Source organism: Oryzias latipes, chromosome 7, assembly GCF_002234675.1.
Source record: "Oryzias latipes chromosome 7, ASM223467v1".
Lineage (NCBI taxonomy): Eukaryota > Metazoa > Chordata > Actinopteri > Beloniformes > Adrianichthyidae > Oryzias > Oryzias latipes.
This window is the reverse complement of record NC_019865.2, coordinates 17,694,917-17,719,491: the sequence shown is the minus strand read 5'-3', so window position 1 is coordinate 17,719,491 and position 24,575 is coordinate 17,694,917. Positions and strand designations below refer to the sequence as shown.

At 38.9% G+C, this 24,575-nt stretch overlaps 2 protein-coding genes across 2 annotated transcripts; one reads left to right on the top strand and one right to left on the bottom strand.

Moving 5' to 3' along the window:
• Positions 1 to 1,804: 1,804 nt before the first annotated feature.
• On the bottom strand, positions 1,805 to 10,617 carry LOC101172901 (transcription cofactor vestigial-like protein 4). Its single transcript, XM_004070792.4, has 6 exons — positions 10,507 to 10,617; positions 9,838 to 9,984; positions 7,290 to 7,452; positions 5,936 to 6,161; positions 5,579 to 5,693; positions 1,805 to 3,683 (listed from the first exon to the last, which is right to left on the bottom strand). Exons 2-6 carry the CDS (start codon positions 9,917 to 9,919, stop codon positions 3,484 to 3,486), a joined length of 786 nt encoding a protein of 261 aa, XP_004070840.1. The 5' UTR covers positions 9,920 to 9,984; positions 10,507 to 10,617; the 3' UTR covers positions 1,805 to 3,483.
• A 2,289-nt stretch (positions 10,618 to 12,906) lies between these two features.
• LOC101174347 (synapsin-2) lies at positions 12,907 to 23,801 on the top strand. The gene is made up of 11 exons (XM_011477298.2): positions 12,907 to 13,722; positions 17,915 to 17,972; positions 18,068 to 18,159; positions 18,244 to 18,400; positions 18,550 to 18,639; positions 18,726 to 18,788; positions 18,979 to 19,121; positions 19,207 to 19,281; positions 21,444 to 21,546; positions 21,701 to 21,847; positions 21,950 to 23,801. The coding sequence occupies exons 1-11, from the start codon at positions 13,382 to 13,384 to the stop codon at positions 22,082 to 22,084; spliced, it is 1,404 nt and encodes a 467-aa protein (XP_011475600.1). The 5' UTR covers positions 12,907 to 13,381; the 3' UTR covers positions 22,085 to 23,801.
• The last annotated feature ends 774 nt before the right edge of the window (positions 23,802 to 24,575 follow it).

The window sequence follows — 24,575 nt, the reverse complement described above, 5'->3', positions numbered from 1 at the left end:
AGAATAGGGCGATCCTTGGAAGGCAGGGTGCAGCATCGGCCGTGGCATTGTGGTTGCTGAATGGCTGGGGCTAATCTTGGGGAGGCAGTGGTCTGTTGGAGGGGCTTTTGGGCAGATTTGAGCCCTGAAAAAATATCAAAAGAAAAGAAGAGAAGATGCTCTTTTTTTCTTTTTTGGCTTAAAATGTTCGTTTTGTTGCATTTCAGCAGAGTATTTTTAACAAAATCAAAATGACTCCTAAATTATTTGCACTTCTATAAAGCCTTCAAACACAATAACTCCAAATCAAAATGCATCTAAATCATGAAAAAATACAAATGACATTCCAAATGATGCATCTGCAGACAAGTCTGGATATCTGGTGTCACGTCGGGTTACGTCTCAGCATTTGCACTCAGACTTGTGTGGATGTGTGTGTGTGAGCACGCGCGCACGTGCGTGCGTATGTGTGTGTGCATTTTAACTCAAACAAATCTGACATCCAAAAGACATTTAACATCATGAGCTGACGTACTAATGACCATACCAATTGTTCCAGGGAGATGAAGCTCATTGGTTCCTCTCCAGGCCCTAAAGACGTTGTTTTCTGAATGAAAGCGCAATGCTGACACCTGCTGGTCAACAAAGAGAAGAACGGAATTTGAGGCTTTTGTTAGTCAACTTTGTATATTACTGAACTTTAGACTATCATAGCGTCAGTCTGATCTCATAAGACTGTTTTTATGTTGATAACAGTGTGAGGAATTTTCGGTCATTTCCTAAAACAGACTACCATGTTTTAAGAAGCTTAAACCCTGAGGAAGCAGCAGCTCAAAGTTTTTCAGCATTTAGAACATCCAAAAAAGTCAGATTCACTAGAATATGTATAGATTTTAACCTCTTCGTGTTTGACTTCATTTCCAACTATGTAAAATATTCGCCAGCGTTTTTTTTTCCGTTCAAAGTGATGCTAAACTAAGTGACTTAGATTTAATAGTACTTCCCAAAAGTAAAAATATCACCTTTATGTCAGGAAATTATAAAAAATGGGGGTATTTTCCAGCCCTAACTGATAAAATTACTCGTTTCGATAAGTCATACTTGCCCTGCAGTCCTGCAAATATTTTACACACGACAACCATGTCAGCAAAACGAAAGGAATTTTTATTTTACAATCCGTCAGCAGGAAATGGCAAACAGTATTGCCCTCCTATAAAGTCACACATCAGTGAACAGTAATGCAACTACGATAATCAATTTTTTTTTTTTTAAACCCAGCATTTAACTCTTGGATTTAAAGATTATGACATTACATTACAAAAATAAGAAAAAGTATGACTGACCCTTTAAGGACAAGGGATACAGGAGTTAAAAACAAAACCTTCATGGGTCAAGAACTTGGTCTGATTTGCTGGCAGAAAGTTACAAGATGGCACAAAAGAAAGGTTATAGAAAGGATGTTTATATGTAAAACTTAAGCTGTTTTCCTCAGAACAGTTACAGTGTAACAGTGATTTCATGATTTAACATCTAAGATCTTATTGTTTAAACTTTTTTTTTTGCTTTTCAGGTGAACAAAACAAATATTTAATATAGATCTTTTTTGTCAAACTGCAGTGCTGAAGATAACCGATAAACCGATGAAGTGTTTCCACTAACTGCCTTTAAAAGCCTAATTTTACCTTCCATTTGATAAAAAGACAAAAATTCAAACTTCATCTAATAAGAACCAAGACTTTGTTATTAAGAACAATTCTTTTTGCTTTACTTTCACTACTATGAAATCCATGTGTAAGATTTAATACAATAAAACAGGCATCCAAAGGTAGGTATTATATATTTATTTGGAAGAGAGGTAAGTACAAAAAAAGCTGTATTGTCTTCCAGACAAAATAACAATAGTGATAAAAAAAAAAGAAAAAAAATCTACCTTTTTTTTAAGTTCTGCAATAACAGATCTGAGTGTCAAACTGTATAAACATTCTTCGAGATACAGGTAGTCTAAAAACAGAAATTAAATAACAGAGACCTAATACACACACACACACACACTTGTATCAAACAAGCAGACTCAGTGATCATCCCTCATTTCTATAATGGCACATAAGAGACGTTTCACTCTGAACTCTGAACGAAGTCTTCCATCAAAAGATCGCTGTGTTCCCGCACGTATTAATCATCTGAAAAAAGGAGATTAGTTCTACACGAGTACGCTACTCCAGAGTAAAAAAGAAAAACAAAAATCTCTACGTCATTCCGCACGGCGCAATGACAGTCTTTAGTGAAAAATACCAACATAACAGCAAGTGTAACAAATAAAGAACTACAGGAGACTGTTTCCATGAGCAGGTCAAAATAAACTCTACATATTTCATATGTAGGTACTACAAATTCAAATTAAAATGTAACATTTTTGTGGGGGGGAGTTTTTTTTTTTGCCCATTTTAAAAGCTGTAAAACTAAAGAGGCTGCAACGAATAGCAAAAAAGTGGAATGTCATGAACGAACGCTTCACATGTTTGCAGTAAAATGATAGAAAAAAGGGAGTTCTTTCACTAAACTTTAGCAGACGTCAGCAGGAATAAATAAAACCACTGCTACACACAAATGAGATTTTGCTGTTTTCAGTCACGTGTAAAGCTACAGCATCCTGCTCTGCAGACAAACAAAGACGAACACAGGGATCCAACTGCATTCAGGACCAACCTTTCCAGAGGCTGCCATGTGGAGATGGATGCTAAAGAGATACACCTACATATAGTCATGAAAACGTGTTACCAAAAAAAATAGATTGAGTACAACTGTACCAGCAGTGAGTATTTCTAAAACGTTACAGATAAAAAATAAAATTTGGAGTAAATATAGTATGGATTGTAATAAAAACCAGCTATCTTAGACATGGACTCTAATTAGACGCATCAGTTCTGATTGGTATTAGTGTCTTAAAACTCTACATGTCTGATCCATCCAGTTTGACACGAGTGTTTATAGAAAGCAGAGGGACCAGAACTTTCTTTGTGTCATCCCAAAGCATTACTTTTCAACACATTAATTGCCCCGCGCCATCATTTAGGAGAGCAAGCGAGACCTGGCTGTCCTTTTCGACTAAAAGATTCCAAAAATGAGCACATTTCAGGATGAATATCAAAGGCTTGATCTATGGCTTTCATGTTGGAAAACACCGGAAATGTCTTTGGCTATTAGGCAGGTGAGTTTTTACTAACAACTGACCGTCTTGGGAATCTTATCATCCCCACAAATTAAACTGTAGAGTTTATCCATCGCACTAGAAAACGTTTAGCTTGACCTCTCTGACCGAGGCGTCACATCCAAATCGGAGCGTTCTAGAAGGCTGACCGTGAGGTTCACAAGCGAACTGCTGGTTTGCTCAACATGTTGCTCTGTTCTTGGCTAAGAAGACTTAATTATAGGCAAGAAATGACAGCGAGCTGTTTCCACTCGCGCACGGAGAAAAAGTCATTAGATTAATTGCTCTCTTGTAGCTCAAAGGTCAGCCTCCGGGGTTTGGTGACCCCCGCCCCGGGCTTTGATCTGGAGCCAGGTATCACCCAGTGCCTTGGCAAAGTGGTCATCCACAGAGCCTGTGATGGACACAGAGTTGGACACGGGCTCAGATTCTTTGTAGTTATTCCCAAGGCTGCGGCGGAAGTGCTCCTCAATCACTGGGTCGCAGACTGTGTTAGCTAGAACCAGAAGAGAGATAAGGGTTAGATAACCAGCTGTAATGAGAAAAAACAGAGAGGAAGTCAGAAAATGCTTCCAAAGTGGAGCAAAGAAAGAAACCTTACAAGTAATCTGCTGAAACCTCAAGAAAATCTTTGTTGGAAAATGAAAAAACATACTACCTCTAATGAAAACATTGTGTCTTGGGCTACATTCACACTGCAGGGTTTAATGCTGCATTCCGATTTTTTTTTTAATTCCATTTTTTTTGCAAGGCAGTTCACATTTCCAATTAAATGTGAACTTTTGTGATCTCCTGTGTGAACATGAAATGACCCAGAAGTGACCCGCATGCGCAGAAGAGTACTCAACGGGGAATGACATCACTGTTGTTTGTGGAAGTAGCTAACGTTAACAATGGATGTCAACAATGTGAATGGGGATGTGTATGTGCTGGGGTCGCGCATGTGTGTAAGTGCAGCGATGTAGAGAATGGGGGGGGGGGGGGCAGTGGGGGCACGCATTCATGTTGTGTGTTACGGAGGAAGGAGAACGGTAATAAATGAAGGTTTCCCCCAGAATAAATGCTATTGACTCTTTATTAACCCGCTCTGGATAATCTGAGGGTCCGAACAGGGAAGTGAACCCAGAAGGAGGATCTGCCCCCGCGCTTCTAACCACGGTCGGAAAAGGAAAAAAAGTCATGGCAGGAAAGGTTCGTTTCGCTGGCCGGTTGTGATAAGAGCCCTGGAGTTTGGCCTGAATAGAGCTGTCACCCCAAATTTGAATCAATCGGTGACCTCGCTTCCCTTCCACTGACTGGTCTCAGCAGCATCGTCCGCCATGGTTGATGTTTATGTTCTCGTGTTCGTCTACTTCAATGCAGAATGATGACTTTTGTAGCGCATCAATGACGTACGTGTCGGACACATGTGGCCTGGCCGTTCAGACGGAGGTCGCATTTGAAAAGATGGGATAAGTATCGGATTCGGGACCACATACCCAAGTGGCCTGGGTCGCATTTGAACAGATCCGATCCGTGTCGTTCAAACTATTCTGGGACAATTCGTGATTCACCTTCCATAAATAAGGTTAACCTTCATGGTTTACCAACCACTACATGAGGAAAAGCCCCCATCCTACTGATGATGGGAAAATAACCGCAGAGTATTTTAGAAGTGGACTGAGTGCTCCAAACAGGAAGTACCCGCTGGCTCCAAGAAGCCAAAATCCTCCTAGAGAAATAAACAACCATTGCTCAGTCTTATCAGAATAATCATTCTTGCTCTGCTACCTTTTTTCATGATGTGTTTGCTAATCTGAATGTTTTTTATTATTCAAGTTATAAACGGGCCAATCAGGAACCTCAATAAAAGTACGTGCTCTCACGTCGAATATATTTGTTGTAGCTCGCTTTAAAGTGGATTGGGTATGGACTTCCAATAAGTTCACTCCTGATTGGTGAGAGTGGGTCCCACAGACTCAGGCTGACTTGGACCAATCACTGCTTACTGACAACGTCTTGTTCCAACATGGCAGCATCTGTATCCCGAAAAAATGGCAACTGAATTGACTCCATTTAGCTGGAGCTGGAAGTGAATCCGTCACACTCGCTCGGTCCGGTTCTCATATACAGTCAATGTTCCACACTGAAGAACTCCTTATGAACCGCGTCTCACTTCCTTTACATTTTTTAATGTTAGCTCTACAACAATTTAATAAAGCATTTGCTAAACACATTTAATCAGATCACAGATGAGATAAACCAAAAGATAAAGATAAAGATAAAGATAAAGAAAAAAAAACCTTTCAGCATGTGTCATCACTAATAACACATTCTCAGCTTTATCTTTGACGTTAAGCCTTGCTCCTGGTTAGCATGTATAAATCATACAGTGTAGGTGTTCCTCCTCACCGTTGGTCCTCTTCTGGTCAGCAGGGAGACAGGGAGTGCAGCCATTCATGTGGCAGTGTGAGAGGTTACAGTTGCGGTTGCTGGCAGGGGCACAGGTAATGACGGAAGGACGGTTCTGTAGGAGGACATTACATGGAGAGTGAAGTGCACATAGAGCAAAAACACAGAAGTATTCATCACGTGACCCCTGACATGACACATGAAACTTTTATTTATTTTTGTCACGGGTCAAGAAATATTTGTTAAAAGAAAATTTAATAATACAAACATAATCTCATTCAAAAAGAACAAAGAGTATCAGACAGCAGGAACACAAACAGAACATTAGATAGAAATTCTGAGGTAAAGTTTAAATACCTGCGGCCGTTCCACTGCGTCACCGACGACAGCCTTCTGGATTTTGCTGATGCCCGTGTTATGGCTGCTTTTGGTCAGGGCCAGAGGCTGGTCCAAATCATAGCCAGGAATGGATGCATACAGGTGGTTACCATGGATACCATTCGGGGATGAGGCAGTGTGCTCGACTTGACTGTGACTGAGGCTCCAGTGCTCTGTATGGTTACTCCCAGCAGAGGGCCTGGCTCTTGATGAAAGAATAAAAAGAAAACTGTCATTTAGATGATTCAGATTAATTTATTCCATTCAGAATATCTGTAAAATTTACAGGTTTTGGTCGCTGCTGCCTTAAAGTCCCACTCCGATCATCTTTTGATCTATTTCAAACATTTTAATTATGATTATACCATTTTTAGGCTAAATCAAAAGACCTTTTCAAGGACATAGTTTTTACAGAGCAGCAGTAGTTCAGTTAAAATTTGCCTCAGAGTTGCAGGTGAGACCGTTGGCACAGAGTAAGCCCTCCCCCACTTCCCAACATCCATCTGTTTGCACTCTCTCCCACTAGCCTGTAACCCCACACAGCTCCAACCTAACGATATTGCAGCAGCAAATATGGCGAGCAATATTGACGCTCGGTTGCTTTTTAGGTTCCTTTGCTGCTCCTATTGGGTTCAGCTCTGAGAGACACAGGTCAGAATGGCTGAAGAGTGCAGAATCCTGGTCCATGTCTGCCTCCAAGCACTTTTAATGCGAGGAAGAGACACTCGATTGGATAGAATGTAGACAAATCACCATGAACCCTCCTGTCTGTGATTGGCTGGTTTAGCGGCAAAAATATCACGCTGAAATCAGAGTTCAGAATACAAAATCAAAGATAGAGAAAAAAGCCAGATGCAAGACAACGCATCTGAAAACAGCTGTGTAACAAACGCAAAAATGTATGTAAGGCAAAGGAAAGTATTTTGAAAGCAACCAATATCGACTATGAATCGTATCAGCAACCACAAATTATATGAATCCAATCGTTACACCTCTTTTTGTGACGTGATTGTGTTGACACCTGAAGAACTTCAGTCAAAGAACAGTTGGTATCAGCAGATGCAACAACAACTAACCCAAAAGTATAAAAGCAACACCAAACACATTCCAGGGGTAATATTTATTTGCCTTAGTGGAACAGCAATACGATGCTACACGTGATGTAGCTTGTCACTTGTTGCTCAAATAACATGTGCGAACAATGTGCACGCTATTTTTCAGCTCAATGGGGCTCAAGATTGGAAAAACAAGCCTAAAGAGAGAAGAAAGAAAAGAAAAAAACAATCCAGCAACACAAATACAAATAGCTCTGGATATTATGCAATGTACTTACAGCTGAGTAGCCAACAGTCTGCTCATTTTGGTCATGTGGTCATCATCACAGCTGATTTGATGTTCCATTTGTTCCTCTCCATACTTTCTTTTGCTTGGGCACTGTGGAGGAGGCCCAGTTATCTTTGACATAGCAGTAGACAGGGAGGGCATCCTGGACTCATCTGTGAGAAAGAAAGGAAAAAAAAACACTTTCAACCAAGTGGTAAAATTCTGGTAACACCACACAGGAAAATTACGAGCAGAAGTGTCCAAATCAAAAAGCTGCTCTGATCAGGACAGTGTATTTCGATTACAATGATAGATTTATCTAAGGTTAGTTTGGCTAAAACCAAAAGTCCAACACAGAGATATAATAATGTGTAAATAAGTGTTAAAAAATGCCTCTATTAGAGTAAATCCTAAGGTACTGTGATGACTGACAAAATATACAAATTGTTGGAAAAACATTTAACCTTTAAACCTAAAACTATCAATCTACATAAAAAGAACTGTTTGAAAGGATTATTGTAAAAACCAGTGATGAAAGTCAGGCAAGGAAAAAATCCCTGAACTTTTCTTTGAGCGATATGGCGGGCACAGAGCGAAATTTTGGAAAAATACGTGGTCTTAGATGCATTCTGGTGCATTCTGGCAGCTAGTTATTCACTTCTTTATCAAGAAACTAAGACTAATTGGAGCATCATGATTTGTCATTCAAACCCCTAGTTTGACTCTCCATTAAGGACTTGCTGGTCCTAAAAAAGAATTTGGAAAATTGCTCAAAGTAACACAATCCTACAATCTACGCTTTTCCTTAAAGCTGCAAAACATACAATTGCTAAAATATAGTAACATCAAAGCCCCAAATGGCAAAAAGAACACCGGTAACTATGATATTCTATGAAAATACCTCAGTTATTTATACATTATTTCTGCTTTAGAAATGACTGATGTACAACATCCACTTGCACTGTTTTCTCAAACTATAATTACATCAAAATATGGGATCTGCTTTAAACTATAATTCTATAACATAATACATCAATTCTTTAACACCAATACTAAGTAATCTGGGAAATATCAAAACAAACATACAAACTAAACTAAACATTGTAAACATTATTTTTTAAGGGAGTGCGGGTCCAAACCATCAAATACTTATAATTAATGTTAACTATACTGAACTAAATCATGGTAATTAGGAAATACAAATAAATTAGATAGAGAAATGTATTCAAAATAAAAACTGAAACTCAAAACTAAAATTGAAATTATTTCAAAATGTGGTTTTGAGATTATTTTACACAAAAAAGTATTTGACCTACACTACCTTAAAAATCTTTTTTTTTTTCCAGCCAAGACCACTTCAATTTGTTTTTTATCGTCTTCTCACAACTGAGGTCGTGACCACGCTCAATAATGACGATGCCTGCCATTATTTTAACACAAATTTGATCGCAAACTCTTCAGATGTGTTTGTGAAAGTTTAGCGTGGGTCCGCCAGTTTTGGTCTCTAGGGAAGCAAGTCACGCTGACCACGTGGTGCAGACAGAGCCAATCAGACCCGTCGACGCATCCGAAAGCAACTAAAACGTCCCGTCATTGGTCAATTAAGCCGGGAAGACGAAAGATGGCCACGACCATAGAGGAAGCGATCTGCGGAGAAATATAGAAAATAAAGCTAAAATTAGCTGATTTCAGACCATTTTCTAATCCGGAAAGCGATTTGTCCGTAGAGATCAGGTCTTTATTTCCCGGAAAGTACGTTCGGTTTGCTCAAAAACCCGGATTTCCGGGAATTCCCGGAAGACTTTCATCACTGAAAAACAAAATATATATCTACCAGGTACTTTCAACAAATCAATTTTTCTTCAAAGCAACTACCTTAAAAGGAAGCAACAAGCAGCTTTTCTGTAACTATTAATATTTAAAAACTAATTATTGACAGTTTCACCTTTTTTCAGTTCACATTGCTTGATACACAAAAAAATGTTTTCTCCTAACCAAAAAATAACGATAATAATAATGATCACTCTTATATAATGGGAATGTATTAACAAATTTACATTTTATTGAATTCAGGTCAAACCGGGTGACGTAAAATATTCCATTTCAATTTCAAATTAATTTTAAAAAGTCAATTAAAAAAGTCCTTTGTTTAGGCAGCAATAATGTCCTGATTGTCAGTATTCTGACTGACTAAAAAGTTTATCATACAAACAGTATATTAAATAACCAACTTTGCAGTATTTTTAAGTATAAAAGTATACATTTGCGATAGGTCAAGTGAAATTTTGAAAAACGTTAACGTAAAAAGCGCCAAGTTATTATATGATTGCCTGTAATTTAAACCCTTTATGTTAAATGTAAAATACTATTAAACGCAAATCAATACTTTTCAAGTAAAAGATGAAAATGTTTGTTTGGCTTGTTCAGCCAAAACAAATCAATAAATAACTAATACTAGCACAAACTAGAAACTATTATGCTAACATACAAAACACAACAGTGCGTGTGCCATTCAAGCCGACGTCACCCCCCACACAATCACAAAGAAGACAACAAACCTTCGTAGTGTAGTCTCCCAATGTTATTGTTCATCTTGTCCAGGAACTGAGAGTTCAACAGGTCCATTCTAGTACATAGCATTTACACGTACAGGCTAGTGGCTAACATTGATGTTAGCAGGCTATTCCGCCGCAGATAAATGTTCCCTGAAGAAGGAGCAAACGAAAAAATATGTAGTTGAGAACGATAAATATGTTGTGTTTGGTTTAAAACACACGAATGGGTTTTAGGATTTGTTTACTGAGTCTCCCAACGTAACATTAACGTTAGCAAATGCCACGACGCCCACGAGCTAACAGAAGTACAAAGCTAAACCAGACTAGCTTGAAGCTAACCGCTACAACGCCAGCTTAGTGGGGAAACTAAAAGGAAAAAAGTTAACAGTAAAATATGAAGTTATAGTTTATGTCACTGCATACATAATTTTAAAAAAGAAAGAAACTTTCCTCACACTTAAAGTGTTGTTTAACTATTGTAGCAGAGAGCTAAATCAATAAATGTAGTTGTGGCGACGACACAAACAACTAACATGATTAGCACAGACGCTAACTTTCTCAAATCAACTACTGAACACTGAAGAAAAAAACTCTGTCACAATTCTTTACTGGTTTTAAAAAGGCCTTTCGAATCAAAAAAGTAATTTTCATAGTTTAAATAAATAAACATACTTAATTGATGAAAAAGATGATTTTAAAATCACGACAACAGCATAGTTCTCTTCGTCTGTCCTTTCCTTCTATCACCGGACTCTCGAACAAAAGAGAACCGAGCAGCCCTAGCGGCGACACCACGGAACTGATCGCAGCACTACGGAGACCATCTCTGACGGTCTGATTCACGTCAAGATTCAAGATTTGCTTGATTGTCATTCCACACATAGTATTTGCAGAGAAATACAAATGTGAGACGAGATGTTGTTTCTTACTAGCATGGCAGTGCAAGGAAGCAAGCAATAAAAGCAATCAAAGAATAAAAAAATAGCAGTAAAATAAGAAAAACAGAGATGCAGTAGAATAAAATGAAAATAAAAATATAATTAAAATGAATGGAGACCAGCATTAACTGTGACTAAAGTGACCTTATGTGCGTTTTACAGCAGTTTTTTTTTTTTTTTTTGGGGGGGGGGGGGGGTAATCCTTTTGGTCTTACTGCAGAGTGGAGTTTGTGAGAGCATGAATAGATGAGGAGGACAGTCCATTCAGCAGTCTCACAGCCTGTGGGAAGAAGCTTTTTAGCATCCTGCTGGATCTGCAGCTGATACTGCTGAACCTCCTCCCAGATGGCGTGAGGGAGAGCAGTCCATGAGAGGGGTGCTGGGGGTCCCTAATGATGGTGGTTGCTCTGCTCGTATAGCTCCTGCAGGATCGGGAGAGGTGCACCAACGATCTTGCTCGCAGTCTTCACAATCATGCTGAGCCGTTGTTTATCCTGAACGTGGCAGCTGCCAAACCAGGATGTGAAGCTCTGTGTCAGGATGTTCTCAATGGTGCCCTTGTAGAAGGTGATGAGGTGAGGTGTTGGAATTCCAGCCTTCCTTAATCTCCAGAGGGGATTGAGAGGCTTCTGTGCTTGAGTTGGTGGAGGAGGACAAGACATTAGTGAGGTGCACCCCCGGGAACTTGACGCTGTCGACCTTCTCCATAGCAGCACCATTTATGGTCAGATGAGTGTGGTGATTGCCAGATGTTCTGAAGTCGGTCACCATTTCTTTTGTTTTGTCCACATTGATCTGGGGGTTATGGGATGCACACCACAGTGCTAGCTGCTCCACTTACCATCACTGTCCCATCAAGAGTAACACATTTCCGTATTTTAAAAAAGTGCACACAATGAAAAAAAAAGTTAAACTGGTGTCATCAAAGAATCACACGCCTTTCCTTTTTTCTTTTCTTTTTTTAACAGTCGACCATTACACAAATGCTTAATATGTCTCCTGCAGGAGCAAAGTTTGCTCTACTGCAAAAGCAGAAAGTGGTTTAACCCTCATGCTATGGGCACTTCAACGTGCACTAGACAGTGCGCTGAACCTTTTTTCTTCAATGATTTGTGATCTTCACTGGTGTCCATGGATTACATGAAATCCTCTTCACTTTTATCCACCTTTGTCATGGTAGGGATAACACGTCAATGTAAGGGGGTCATATGATAGCACAAGGGTTAACATGTCAGAGGCTTGGAATTGGAACAATCAATGCCCAGATTCACCAGCAGATGTCGCTGTAAGACACTGATTTGTAAAGGGTGCAGCTTAATAATAATTTGATTTTTCTGCGCTATAAGTTGACATGTTTTGCTTGTTTGTTTTTTTAAACAAAATTCAACAGAGGAATAGTTTTTTTAATGAAAAAAAAGCTTTTTAAAAATCCAGTTGGTACTGATTCAAGCTGTACTTCACTGAAGTAACTGAGAATATTATGAAGTCTCTTCTAAATTTCCATTCCCATTGTCTAACAGTAAACATTGCATCTGTTTTGTCAAAATAATAGCTTTACATAGTCAAATGTGCAAGAAATGTTATTTATATAAATGTATAATTAAGTACATAAATATAATATTTACCAATATATTTAAGTTATTGCTTAGAGAAACTTAAACATTTATAGTGACATAAATATGATCATAAATAACATAAAGTTCATAAGAGTTGTGTACATGTTTAGAACATTAATTATTTGTGACCACAGAGGAAAAAATAAATGTAAATGCAGTCTGAGTGTACCTATTAATCACTTGAATTCATATATGCATTTAATCTAACTTGTCTATTTCAGAGATTAATGGTGAGCCCAAAGCAAAGATTTATTAATTCATTGTTTGTTTATTTATTTATTTACTTTGGACCATCTAGGATTTTTGTTGGAGTTCATTCTTGGCACTCCTCTAAAATGTTTTCAAATTATTCATGTTTTATGAATTTAAAAGTGAATCAGACAATGATTTTAAAATCAAACTGAAAACTCTGGGTTCTTTGTAGATGGTGTTCTGCACGCGTTTGTGTCTCATGAGACGGTTGCTGATGCCTCCTCTCAGGCAAAGCCACCCACTAGTCCTAACAGCCATTTTAGATTTCATGCGTGTATTTATTACACACAAATGCTGTGCCATGGTAGCGGTATGAGAAGGTCTCACAACATGGGGAAAAGAATATACTGGAATTTTGATGCAGCGTCTTGCTTTTCCCCTGGAAATCCCTGTTTTCAATGCTGCGATTTAAGAAAGGAGAACGCCTCTGAAGCAGCAGAAAATGGGGGAGGGGAAGGGAAGCCAGGCAAGCCATAGAGTGAGAGATGAGAGGACAAGCAGAGGAAGGAGAGGCACAGCGGAGCATCATTTCCTATGCTCGAGGAAAGCTCCGGCAGAGGCGATTGGCTGCGGTAGAAGGTAGCGTCACTGCTAGTGAGGGAGAGCTTTGAGGATGCTCTGCAAGACTGGGAGGTTGTACGTTTTTTAGGAGTTCGCACTGAGACCATCTCCAGCTTCAGAACTCGGAGTGCTCCACAGAGTACATTCAACCTCCCAAAGCTTGTTTACTCTCCTCCAGCCATGAATTATCTGCGCCGGCGTCTCTCGGACAGCACTTTCATCTCCAACCTCCCCAATGGCTACATGACAGACCTTCAGAGGCCTGACCCAGCGCAGCCTCCTCCACCTGCTTCCTCCACCCCTGCCAAGTCTCCTACCGCTGCGCCAACACCTCCAGCCACATCACCTGCACCGGAGAGGAAGCCTCAGCCGGCCCAGTCAACTGGGGCCGGGTTCTTCAGCTCCATCACAAACGTAGTGAAGCAGACAGCCGCCTCAGCAGGGCTGGTGGAACAGACCCAAGTCACGACGCCGAAGAAGTTTAAGATTCTGTTGGTGATTGATGAGCCTCAGCAAGAGTGGTAAGGCAACACACAGCCCAGACCTACATGGTGAATTATTCATGAATTATGTGCTCCATGTTTGGTATTTAATGTTGATCATCACTTCATGAGGATCATCGTTTGATAACCTACATCAAGGCATTTTGCAGATCTCAACATACCTGTAAATGTTCAGAGAAATCAAATACAGAAGAGGATTCGTAATTATCCGTTGCATAAAGATGGACAGCAGTTTTTGGTTGTATGGATCGCATTAGGCTCAATAATATGCTATTAAATCATGTCTGTTGCTAAATTGGTTCATATTTTCAGTCTGTGACGTTGCTTTCTGCCATGCCACAGGTTGTGCAGCACTGATTCTGTGGTGGCATTGCAGTGCAGTGCTTTCCCCACATCAGTGGGGTTTCCCCCCTGCTCACCGACAGCAGGTCACATGACATCTGTGGCAAGAACATGGGATTAATAACATACCTCAGTGCACTGTGGTTCACAGAAGATTGCAGAAAAACGACATGAAAATCATGCTTTACTTAAATCAAAAGCAGGACCCTATTTGAGACAGTCCAGAGCTAAATCTACTTCATTTTCTTAAATTGAAAACAAACAACCATATTTTACGTTAGATAGCTTTTATACACTAAACATAAGGGCAACAGATGACTTTATTCGTGTTTTTTTTCAAAATAAAATTGGTAAAGAATTTCAAATACACCAATGTTGTTTTCAGCTTTTGCAACACTTATCATAATCTCATTTGTCATCAGTTATAATCATCAGTTATAAATGTAAGACTGGTGCTGGAAATCACTCCCAGGAAACCTATGTCTCACATCCAATGGCTGAGAGGAGAAGTGGCCCCCAATGCATTGAGACAGCTGTTAATTATTGATAAGTTGTCAGTGGGGTGGAGGCTGGTCAGAGGAAAGCAGTTGTTCTAGACTGTAAGTTAATTATTTTTGGAACAAAGGTTGCAGTCTGATGTGCAAACACTCCAATTATCTCAGTGGAAAATCACAACAATTCAACTTGGAGCAAAATCTGTGACTTATGGATTTATTTGAGTGGTTAGTTTTGATCAGTTATCAAAAAATTGGAGTTTATTTTAAAAGTGAAATATTTGTTGATATTTTCCTGTTTGGTTCCTTTTATTATTTTTTTTACTTTTGAGTTGACTGAATTCTTCGACGGTCTTCCTCTGTCTGAGTGCTGCATCTATATTTCATGGTGGTTCAGTGATACTGTGTATCTGAAGTGGGTTGTACATATCTGAGCAGGGTTGCCCTTTAGTTTCATTTGCAGAAGACCTTTTACCTAGTAGACACTGGCACGACCAAAGTGTTTTACGTGCTACTATTTATTTAGAATTTTGCATCCATGTATATTGTAATAATTGAAAAGCTACAGTTTTAAGTTTAAAACCGATGTGGTAGAAATATGACCTTTGGTAGGACGGAAATGTACGGCAGCTGGCAAGCCTACAAAAGATAAAGCAACTCTTTATTTTTATGGAGGTTTTGGCAAGTGCCACATTTCCTCCATGATGCCGGCTAGCTTCGTGTCTGCAGCCTTTTATGTGCAGTATTTCATCGTCTGACAGGTGAGACATCCCTTTCTGGCTCTGATACAGATGAAACGGAGAGGGACGAGACCCGATGGGTTCACAAAATATGATCAGGAGAGAGCTCACCAGACTAATTACATCTGGCAGAAGGCCCTTGCCCGTCACAGCCATCTGCTCATCACATCCAATTATCTTATCCCTCGCGATCACTGATTTCAATTGATTTATGTTTGTGAAACTTTTCTTTAAGAATTTTTACGCTCTAAAAGTCTTAAGTGTTTTGGATTTTTTTTTTAGATACTTTGTAGTCTTGATGGAACAAATGGTGATTTTCCATATAAGTAAATCACTTTTTCCTTAGACACATTTTTAGACAAACAATAAGCAGCTGAAATGCTGGCAGTAAAAAAGGAAACACCTCTCATCTGATCTCAGAAGATAAACAGGGTTGGGCCTTGGTTAGAAACAGAATTGTCTTTTGTTTCCATGTGCTTGTCCCAAGTCCTGCTAAATACAGAGGGTTGGGTCAAGAAGGCCGTCTCCCATCAAACTGAGGCCAAAATATTCTTTATTAAAATGCAGTGAAGAAAGACATTCAAACTGAACAGCAGCCATTTTTTTTAAGCCATTTTTTTTAGTGATGAGGCTTTACCTTAAGTGCTTGCAGACAAGATTAAAGTCAGAGCATTAACAAATGTGTTCATCAAGTTGTCAGCCAGCCAAACTTTTACTCCTCGGATGAAGCTGCCAGTCATCCTGACGTGTTCATTCGTTGCCAGGAAAGCGGTGTTGTGGATTCCTCTTTAGAAAGAAGCAGCATCTGTTCGGTACAGTGTGTTACCGTTGCAATTACGGCCCATACCTGTTCTCTAAATCCTCACTAAAGAAATCTCTTCCATTTTGTGTTTAATATGCAAAATGCACAGAAGAAAGGAATGTCAGGGTGAGATTATTTGTGCTGGGAAACTGCTCTGACCGTAACATTATCCCAGAACTCAAAACAGTTACAAATCTACTTTTCAAACCTGACTGGAAAAAGTCTGTCTATTATGCAACACGTGAAATAAGACATAGTCATCCATTATTATTTCGATCTTGTGCAAAAATTTTCTTTTCAACAAATCTTTTGAAATACTGTCTAAAAAACAGTTTTATACTCCGATACTTTCATATTTCTCCATTAAATTGACTAATTTTAAATTTAAAAATACTTTTAATACCTCAAAATATTCAATAGCTTATTTTTTTTCTGAATGAAAATTCACAGAAAGAATATCCTCCTTCGTTTGAAATGTGTCGCTATGTCCTGATGCAGTATGAAATCTGGATAGGTATATTCCACTTGCACATGCTTGTGTAATGATCAACTGCTGAATGGGCAAAATGAAATGGGGTGCTTTTGCTTTTCATATGCCATAGCTATGCAGCCCTCATATCTAGTCTGTATGGGTGGAGAGCATCTACCAGTGTGCAAATAGAGGAGCTGGGATTCGTGTGTTTATACCTGTATTTCTCCCCTTTCTAATTTGGTTAAGAATTAATAATTTAGCTTCGTCCCACTTGCTGAATGAGGACGATATGTGGTTTTGAAATTAAAATTAAAATGGAGAGATTTGATATGTGTACATTTTTAAAAAGTCAATGAAAAGTTTAGATTTGCTACACTTTCTGTTGAGGTTGCAAAAGCCAACATTATCTTATGAAGATTCAAACTCAGTCTGATGTTACTTATTGAAACTGAAGGTACATTTGAAAGCTTTGAATTACGGTATCTTCTGTAGTGGAAATTCTCTGCTTCTGTTCACATTTTGAGCAGCTGTTAGCAAATCTTTGCTCCTTCACTGGGGAATTTTAACTAAAATTCTAATGAAACTGATCGTTTAGTTTGCTTCATCCCAGCCATATGAAGTAATTGTTAATACAAATGTTTTCAGGCAACATGGAGTCACTCAAAAATTGAAGAAGCGTGGTGTACAAAAACATCTCCACATTTTTAACAAGTAGCTCTTATTTGCTAGATTTGTGACCCCAGAGTTGAGGTGCTGCATTTATTGTTGCAACTGAGTTGTAACATTTTTTTCCTCTTCTCTACAATCCAAACAGACGCTTTGGCTAAATTCCTAATTCTAGCCCATTGCTCATCTCTTTCCTGGCTCAGCCTATCAGTGTTTGAGTTTACACGCTATAAAGTGAATGGCTGGACTTCAGATTACATTTTGTTTCTAACAAATCATTTAAGACAGTTGGTGGTTTGGTAATGAGCACAGGACTGTTAAATACAAAGGTTTGTACATGGTCCAAATTAACTACCATTTCAGGTTTGAATGGTTAATGCGAGGGGCTGTAAGCTAGCAGGATAACGTGTAAACCGATGGCCTAGTTATGGGTGACGGGAAGGGGGGCGGGGTTCTGCACCAAAAATACCAATCACAACTCAAATTTCGAATGAACTCCTGTGGAGGAACCATGTCCAACAACAGAGTTTTTAAATTTGTTTAAAAAACGGCATAATCAAAACTAAAGGACCACTGAAAACACTTTGTAATAGATCAAAAGACAATCGGAGCGGGTCTTTAAAACTGAAAAAAATGGTTTTAAACAATGTTAATTCTCATTCGTTTTCATTTGGAATATTTCTTTCCTTTTCAGGGCAAAATTATTCAGAGGGAAGAAAGTGCATGGGGATTATGACATCAAAGTGGAGCAGGTATGTTTCATAACGTCCTTTAGATCCATTTCAAGTATTTGTTTTAAACACAGGATTAAAAACCTCTGTTTTCGTTTTAATTCTTGACTTCTCAGGCGGAATTCAATGATATCAACGTGGTGGCTCACGCCAATGGAACCTGCATTGTTAACATGCAGGCTCTCAGAAATGGTACCAAGGTGGTCAGGTGAGATACAGGAAGACACACAGGGAACAGAGCCGCTGTTTCTGTCAGACGTTGCCTCATCTTTGCTCTGCTCGCATTCTTCAGGTCCTTCAAGCCTGACTTTGTCCTGATTCGTCAACATGCCTTCAGTATGACCCAAAATGAAGATTTTCGCAACATGATTATTGGTCTCCAGTATGGGGGTGTACCAAGCATCAACTCCCTGGAGTCCATCTACAACTTATGCGACAAGCCGTGGGCGGTAAGCAGTCAGCAGTTGAACAATGCTGCAAGCAGGGCTGTGATAATATTCTTTTCTGGGTAACCGGTGGTTTTGTCTGAATTTTGTTCAATAGATTGAAACTTTTTGCTTTTAGGTTACATTTTAATTCTATACTTATGTGTGTGCAGTTTGCTCAGCTTATCAATACCTGCAGAAAGCTGGGAGTTGACAAGTTCCCTCTGATCGAACAGACCTTTTATCCTAACTACAAGGAAATGGTGAGCTGCATTATACTTTCATTTGTTTTGAAATGTTTCATCAAAGTTTGCATTGAAAGCATCAAATGATCAATTCTCTTCCTCAGGTGAGCATGCCGTCATTTCCTGTTGTTGTGAAGATTGGACATGCCCACTCTGGAATTGGAAAGGTATCTCGATGTTTTTTGGTCAGCACACAAACAAACAAAAAATTATTCCTAAAAAGACAGATGCAATACAACTTATTCATACAATTGTAATATAATCTACATTATAGGGAAAAAATTGCCACCATCCTATTGTTACGCAATAACACTTTTGCATATTTTCTCATGTGAAGTGATTATTTGTTGTGTTTAGGTGAAGGTGGACAATCACACTAAGTTCCAGGACATAGCCAGTGTCGTGGCTCTCACACAGACCTACAGCACCACAGAACCTCTCATCGACTCCAAGTATGACATCCGAATCCAGAAGATTGGTACCGACTACAAAGCTTACATGTACGTATTCTTTTTTCATGCTTCACTGAATATCAAAACCAAAAGAGGATCATAATCGACTTACTTTGTGTGTCTTTAACATCAGGAGAACGTCCATATCTGGTAACTGGAAGACCAACACAGGCTCAGCCATGCTTGAACAGGTAGCCATGACTGATCGGTAAGTACTGAGCTCTCTCTGGTGGCCGTAATTGAACCAAAAATTGAGATGACTGCAATGATATTTCAAATCTAAAAAATAAAAAATGTCCAAATACATAAAAAAATAAAATAATTCAGTAATTCAGTTAAAAAAGTAAAATTAATAAATCATAAATATGATTGCATTATAAAGTTTACTCCTTTTTATTTTGATGATCATATTTAATCAAAATAGTCTTGTTGGGTAAAATTAAAATACAACTAAATCACAACAAGATCACTAAAAAACAAAGATTTCTGGCACAGAGAACTTACTAGTATCTCCCTCAGCATCATCATTATAGAAATAAATCCTGGCTTAAAGCTAATCAGTCTGTGCCACATTACAAAAGCCAGGATCTGGCAGCCTTCAGCTCTTCTGCATTGTTGGGTCTGGTGTCTCACATCCTCTCCATAGTACCTTAGGTATTCTTTATGGAGGCTCAGTCAGGTGAGTTTGCTGCCCAATCCATCACAAAGATACCTTGGGCTCCAAACAGGAAGTTGGTGCTCTTAGCTGTCTGGGCAGATGCCAAGCCCTGCTGGAAAATGAAATGAAGCTCTTCATAATGCAGGTCGGCGAAGGGAAAGATAAAAGGGTCTAAAATGTCATGATGGACTCTTTGTTGACCTAAGACCTCACAAAACTCAGTGCACAGTAGACTGAAAATCTGGTGGTTGTGGGCTCCCCCACACTTAGAACTCATAAAAAGGCAGATCCCTTTTTGTGTATTATGTCCTTGATCATTATCTGGACAAATGTTTAGTTGTCCACAAAGCCGAAGAACCGGTTAATACTTCATAGGGATTTGTACTCACTCGGATCGCATTGATCGCAAGACTATCACAAGGGAATTGCCCCAATCACTGCAAAATGTGTCACAAGTAGATTACATCATCCACAATTGGAACTTTACGCCAAGAGTATAGGCTTGTGTATATCATGCTATTTAGCTTGAACTTATTTCCAGTGATTAGAAGAGGCAATGGTGGAGCAAGCTCCATCCAAAAAATTGCCATTTCCACGTCCCAGGACTTTAAAGACAAGGCCGTCATTACTGTTTGACATTACTTCATGTTTTCACTGCATATTTACTTTTTAAAGCAACCAGTGTACATCTTCAGCTATTTGATAAAGATATGAAGCAGTTGACAAATCCTCTCAAATTTAGCTTCTTGTTTAAAGTGTAGTGATTTGATATGTCGATGCTTTCAAAATACCAAAGAACCGTATGTACCACCTTCCTTGTTTTGTCTGCAACATTATTTAACCACAATATTGTTTTGGATGTAAGCATCTTCAGAAAAAACTTGCATTGGAAAAAAGGTTTTATCTATACAAAAAAACAGAATTTCAAATATCCCTCTATATCAAAATTAAATAAAATACCAAACTACAGAAACGCTGGAAACAAATACATCACCAGGGAAGAAAAGTTAAAACGCCACTCAGAAGTTTTTCGCAGTGATTGCAGACAGTCGCTAGCGAAACCAGCTAACATTAGTATAATCTAGACGAGAAGGAGGGTCTAAGGGCAGGAATTCCTGGTTTAGCTCAGTCTGTTTAGTTTAGTTTAGCAATCAGCTTTTATAGTTTAAAACTGAATTTATGTTTTGCACAATTAACAGTGTGAAGCTCGTTGAGACAACTGCATTGTGATATTGGGCTATTCAATTCAAAGAAAATTGAATAGAATTGAATTAAATAGACTTCACGGTTGCATAGGGACGATTGGCATGATAATATAAAGCAGCCTTGAGACCTGTTTGTGAACTGATCTAGACTAACAGACCATTTAAGGTACAGGAAAGATTATAATGCTAATAAAGTAAAATAGAATTGAATGGAATTGAATTGAATCAAAACGACCCAAACCGAACTATTTGTCCTTAGAGTTTGACACAATGAATCTCCCATAGCTACCTTCATTGAAACATTTTAACTTTCTGTTTTCATAAGCTTTAAATTGCAAGCATCGTTATAAGAAATAAACTATTAAAATATATCAGTTTAAATGTCATAAATATGCTTAATACACAAACTTTCTTTCTTTCTTTTTTTACTGAATTACTGAAATATGCAATACAATACAAAGAATATACTATACTTTGTGGTGCAATGACCTAATTTGTCTGGTGAAGGTACAAAGTGTGGGCCGACACCTGCTCAGAGATTTTTGGTGGTCTGGAGATTTGTGCTGTTAAAGCTATACATGGAAAAGATGGCAGAGATTACATCACAGAGGTAAGAGTGTCATGTTTTCTGAAATGTTGAAATCTTACTTTGGGAACCCACATTTTTTTTTTACCAGTGAATTAGTTGATCTTGCAGTCCTCTCCTTTTTAAATTAGGGCATTACTGTTTGCATATTTACGCCTGTCGTTTCCGTGTGGTGCAGGTGGTGGGTTCTTCCATGCCACTGGTAGGGGAACATCAGAATGAAGACCGGCAGCTCATTGCAGACTTGGTGCTGGCAAAAATGAACCAAATAGCGAGCAATGAGGCCAACGCTCCACAGAGACCCACCACAGTGCAACCATCCCAGGTACAGAGGATTTATTCTCTATAATAGCCAATGGGGTGTTAGACACAAGACTCTCACAGTTTTTGCCAGATCAGTAAGGTAATTTTCATCCTCCTTCTTTAGGGAGCGGGCCAAAAGGGGGACATAACAGCCGACGGCATCAAGAACGGCGTTGGCCGCCCCCCTCAAGGTTGCCTGCAGTACATCCTGGACTGTAATGGCGTTGCAGTGGGGCCAAAATCAGTCCAGGCCAACTGAGCGAACCAGGAAAAAGTGTTGCAGTGTCTAAATAACAATGAGGACCTTAGCTGAACACAAGCTCAGATGTGTTTGTGGATGTTTGAATCCCATCTTACTGGTAAAAGCTCGGCCCAGCTGGGAGCTGGCCTGGATGTTGTTTTAACTCTATGCAGTGTCCAAATGTACTGTCTACCTGCTGAGCTGTTGATCAGTGTGCTTGTTTGGGTCACATTCTGTATGTCTGTGCTGCTGTGGTTTATCTCTGGGGCCGTTGTTGATGACGTTAAAAGAGAACTGTGCCTACACCGAGTTGGGTGGTGCTCTATGCTAACTGTCTGACCCCGCTGTGACTCTTTGTTTTGCCCCCTGTCTCTTCAGTTTGATGTGCACCCCCTAGATGTTGCTAGATTTATGTGCCACTATACTGTGGGAGCTTTTTATTTCCGTGTCGTGGGTGTGTATACCTATAGATGTGATTATTTTCATACCTGGTCAAATAGATATTTATTTTTTGTGTTTTGCATGATTGGCACAATGCAGATACAGTGAGTTGTTTGATTAAATAGCTGTTAGATTGCTGTGCTTATCTGAGCTGTGTTTCCTGAGATTCACTCATTGTGTAATAAGAGACTAATATTAATAAGATCTAAAGAATTCTGTATTTGCCTCCTTAATCTATTCTCTAAATGATAATGTCACACTGTCTTCAAAATAAAGTTATTCAGAGTGGTGAAATATTAGATTTATCGAAGATTTTATGAAGTAGTTTGCTGTGAAAGTGTCTTGACACACAGCTTCAATATATTTGCAGATTCTTGAGCCAAAGAATATATTATTTTCATTTATTATTTGCACTCCACTAAGTGTAAATACCAGTGGGGTGACTGTTCACCCTGCACAACGACTGTCCATTTTATCCAAACAGTGGTCCAAGATTGTCCTGATGCGTTCAAATGTCTTCTATGTGGAAACAGTTATTTTTAGTGATGATGTTCCACAAAATGCTTGAAGTGAACTCCCCCTTGTAGATCTCAGGCTGGATACAAGCTATATAACGGATGCGTTGCTATGACAACGACGAAAGGTGCTCTGTGGTTTAGTGGGACCAGTGCCGGACTACCGTAGTGCTTATGTTACTGCCGTTCTTGTGAGAAAAAGGAAAAACGTGTCACGCAAGATACTTAAAATCAAAATTTATGTTGCATTATTTGAAATATGCATTAAAAAGATTTGGCCCTTTTGCTCCAATGTCTTAATCCCTTGCTGTTGTCTTGTGGCTTTTGTGGAAGCTTTTTTTTATTATTTATCTAACACTCAAAAAAATATTAAACAGCTAAAAATCAGCCAAATATAATGTAAAGATCATACTGTTCTCTATTTCTTATTGTAACAGAAAACGTGGTCAACAAGCTCTCTTTTTTGTTTTTGTTTTTTGTAGTGTCTCCTTGTGGAAGCCATGCCTGAGGCTTTTTGTATGTGACGTTCAGATTCATAGGAATAATGCCATTACACCGATATCCAAGGGAAGAATGTGCATTGTTACCCCAGTCATTAATAGACGCAATGTTGATCTAGCATTTGCTCAATCAATACAGACCTGTTGGACCGCAACTATTAAGGACTGGGGTTCTGTAAAAACCAGTTTGGAGCAGTTTACATCCAGATCAGAACACAGTGTATTGTATCTGTGAATTTTTCCTCTCATCAATGGCAATAAAGCTTAATTTGCAATATATTTCTGGTCTGAGTCCTCACATATACTGTGTGTGTGTGTTCTAAAAGATACATCACTGAATTAAAAGTAAATATATTAGTAAATATTACATCGGCTGGAGGTTGTGGCACTGTATGTTTACTCAAGTTAAAGTTTAGAAGTGTTTACCAAAGCTGGGTCTTCCTGCCAAACCGCCATAATCAATTATTTGTCTAACTAAAACAATCAAAGACCAATGTTCGAACTTAAACAAAAGAAACATTTTTGTCTATTAATCTACGAGGTTCTACATTACAAATTAACAGATGCGTTGCTCTTTGCTTTAAAAAAAATTACACTAAAGTTTGTCAGGTATTCAGTCGTGTCTAAACTGAGGGATTGGTGATTCGATTCTAGCTCTGACAGTCATCCTCTCAAACTCAGCACCACTGTGTGGATACAACGTCTCGTTCTGTAACAGACCAGGCTTAGATGATGGGATTGTACAGTCTCTGAGATATCCTTATCGCATTTCCCACCCTGATCTGGAAACTGTCCCACAGCTGTGCAGACCTGTACAGATCTGCTCCTCACAACGTCCTAGATTTACTTTCGACTGAAACATGTTGATATATCCGACTCATCTGTCGACTGGATCGTACCATTTATAGGAACAACAAAATCAGACAAGCACACAATTGAAAACAGAACACGTTGCTACTGCTTACATTCCCAAATGTGTTTGGATGATTGTTTAATGATAAAAAATAAAAGCCAGAGGACTGTTCAAAGAATATTTAAAAGCAAGTGGTTAAA

What these genes read in the sequence shown, in the direction of transcription:
- LOC101172901 (XM_004070792.4), bottom strand. Translation starts at nt 9,919, where the DNA reads ATGCTATGTACTAGAATGGACCTGTTGAACTCTCAGTTCCTGGACAAG. An exon ending in AGACTGTTGGCTACTCAGCT is followed by an intron (nt 6,162 to 7,289) that starts GTAAGTACATTG and finishes TCTTTCATCAAG; the next exon opens with AGCCAGGCCCTCTGCTGGGA. An exon ending in ACGCAGTGGAACGGCCGCAG is followed by an intron (nt 5,694 to 5,935) that starts GTATTTAAACTT and finishes GTCCTCCTACAG; the next exon opens with AACCGTCCTTCCGTCATTAC.
- LOC101174347 (XM_011477298.2), top strand. Translation starts at nt 13,382, where the DNA reads ATGAATTATCTGCGCCGGCGTCTCTCGGACAGCACTTTCATCTCCAAC. An exon ending in ACCGACTACAAAGCTTACAT is followed by an intron (nt 19,122 to 19,206) that starts GTACGTATTCTT and finishes CTTTAACATCAG; the next exon opens with GAGAACGTCCATATCTGGTA. An exon ending in CCACAGTGCAACCATCCCAG is followed by an intron (nt 21,848 to 21,949) that starts GTACAGAGGATT and finishes CTCCTTCTTTAG; the next exon opens with GGAGCGGGCCAAAAGGGGGA.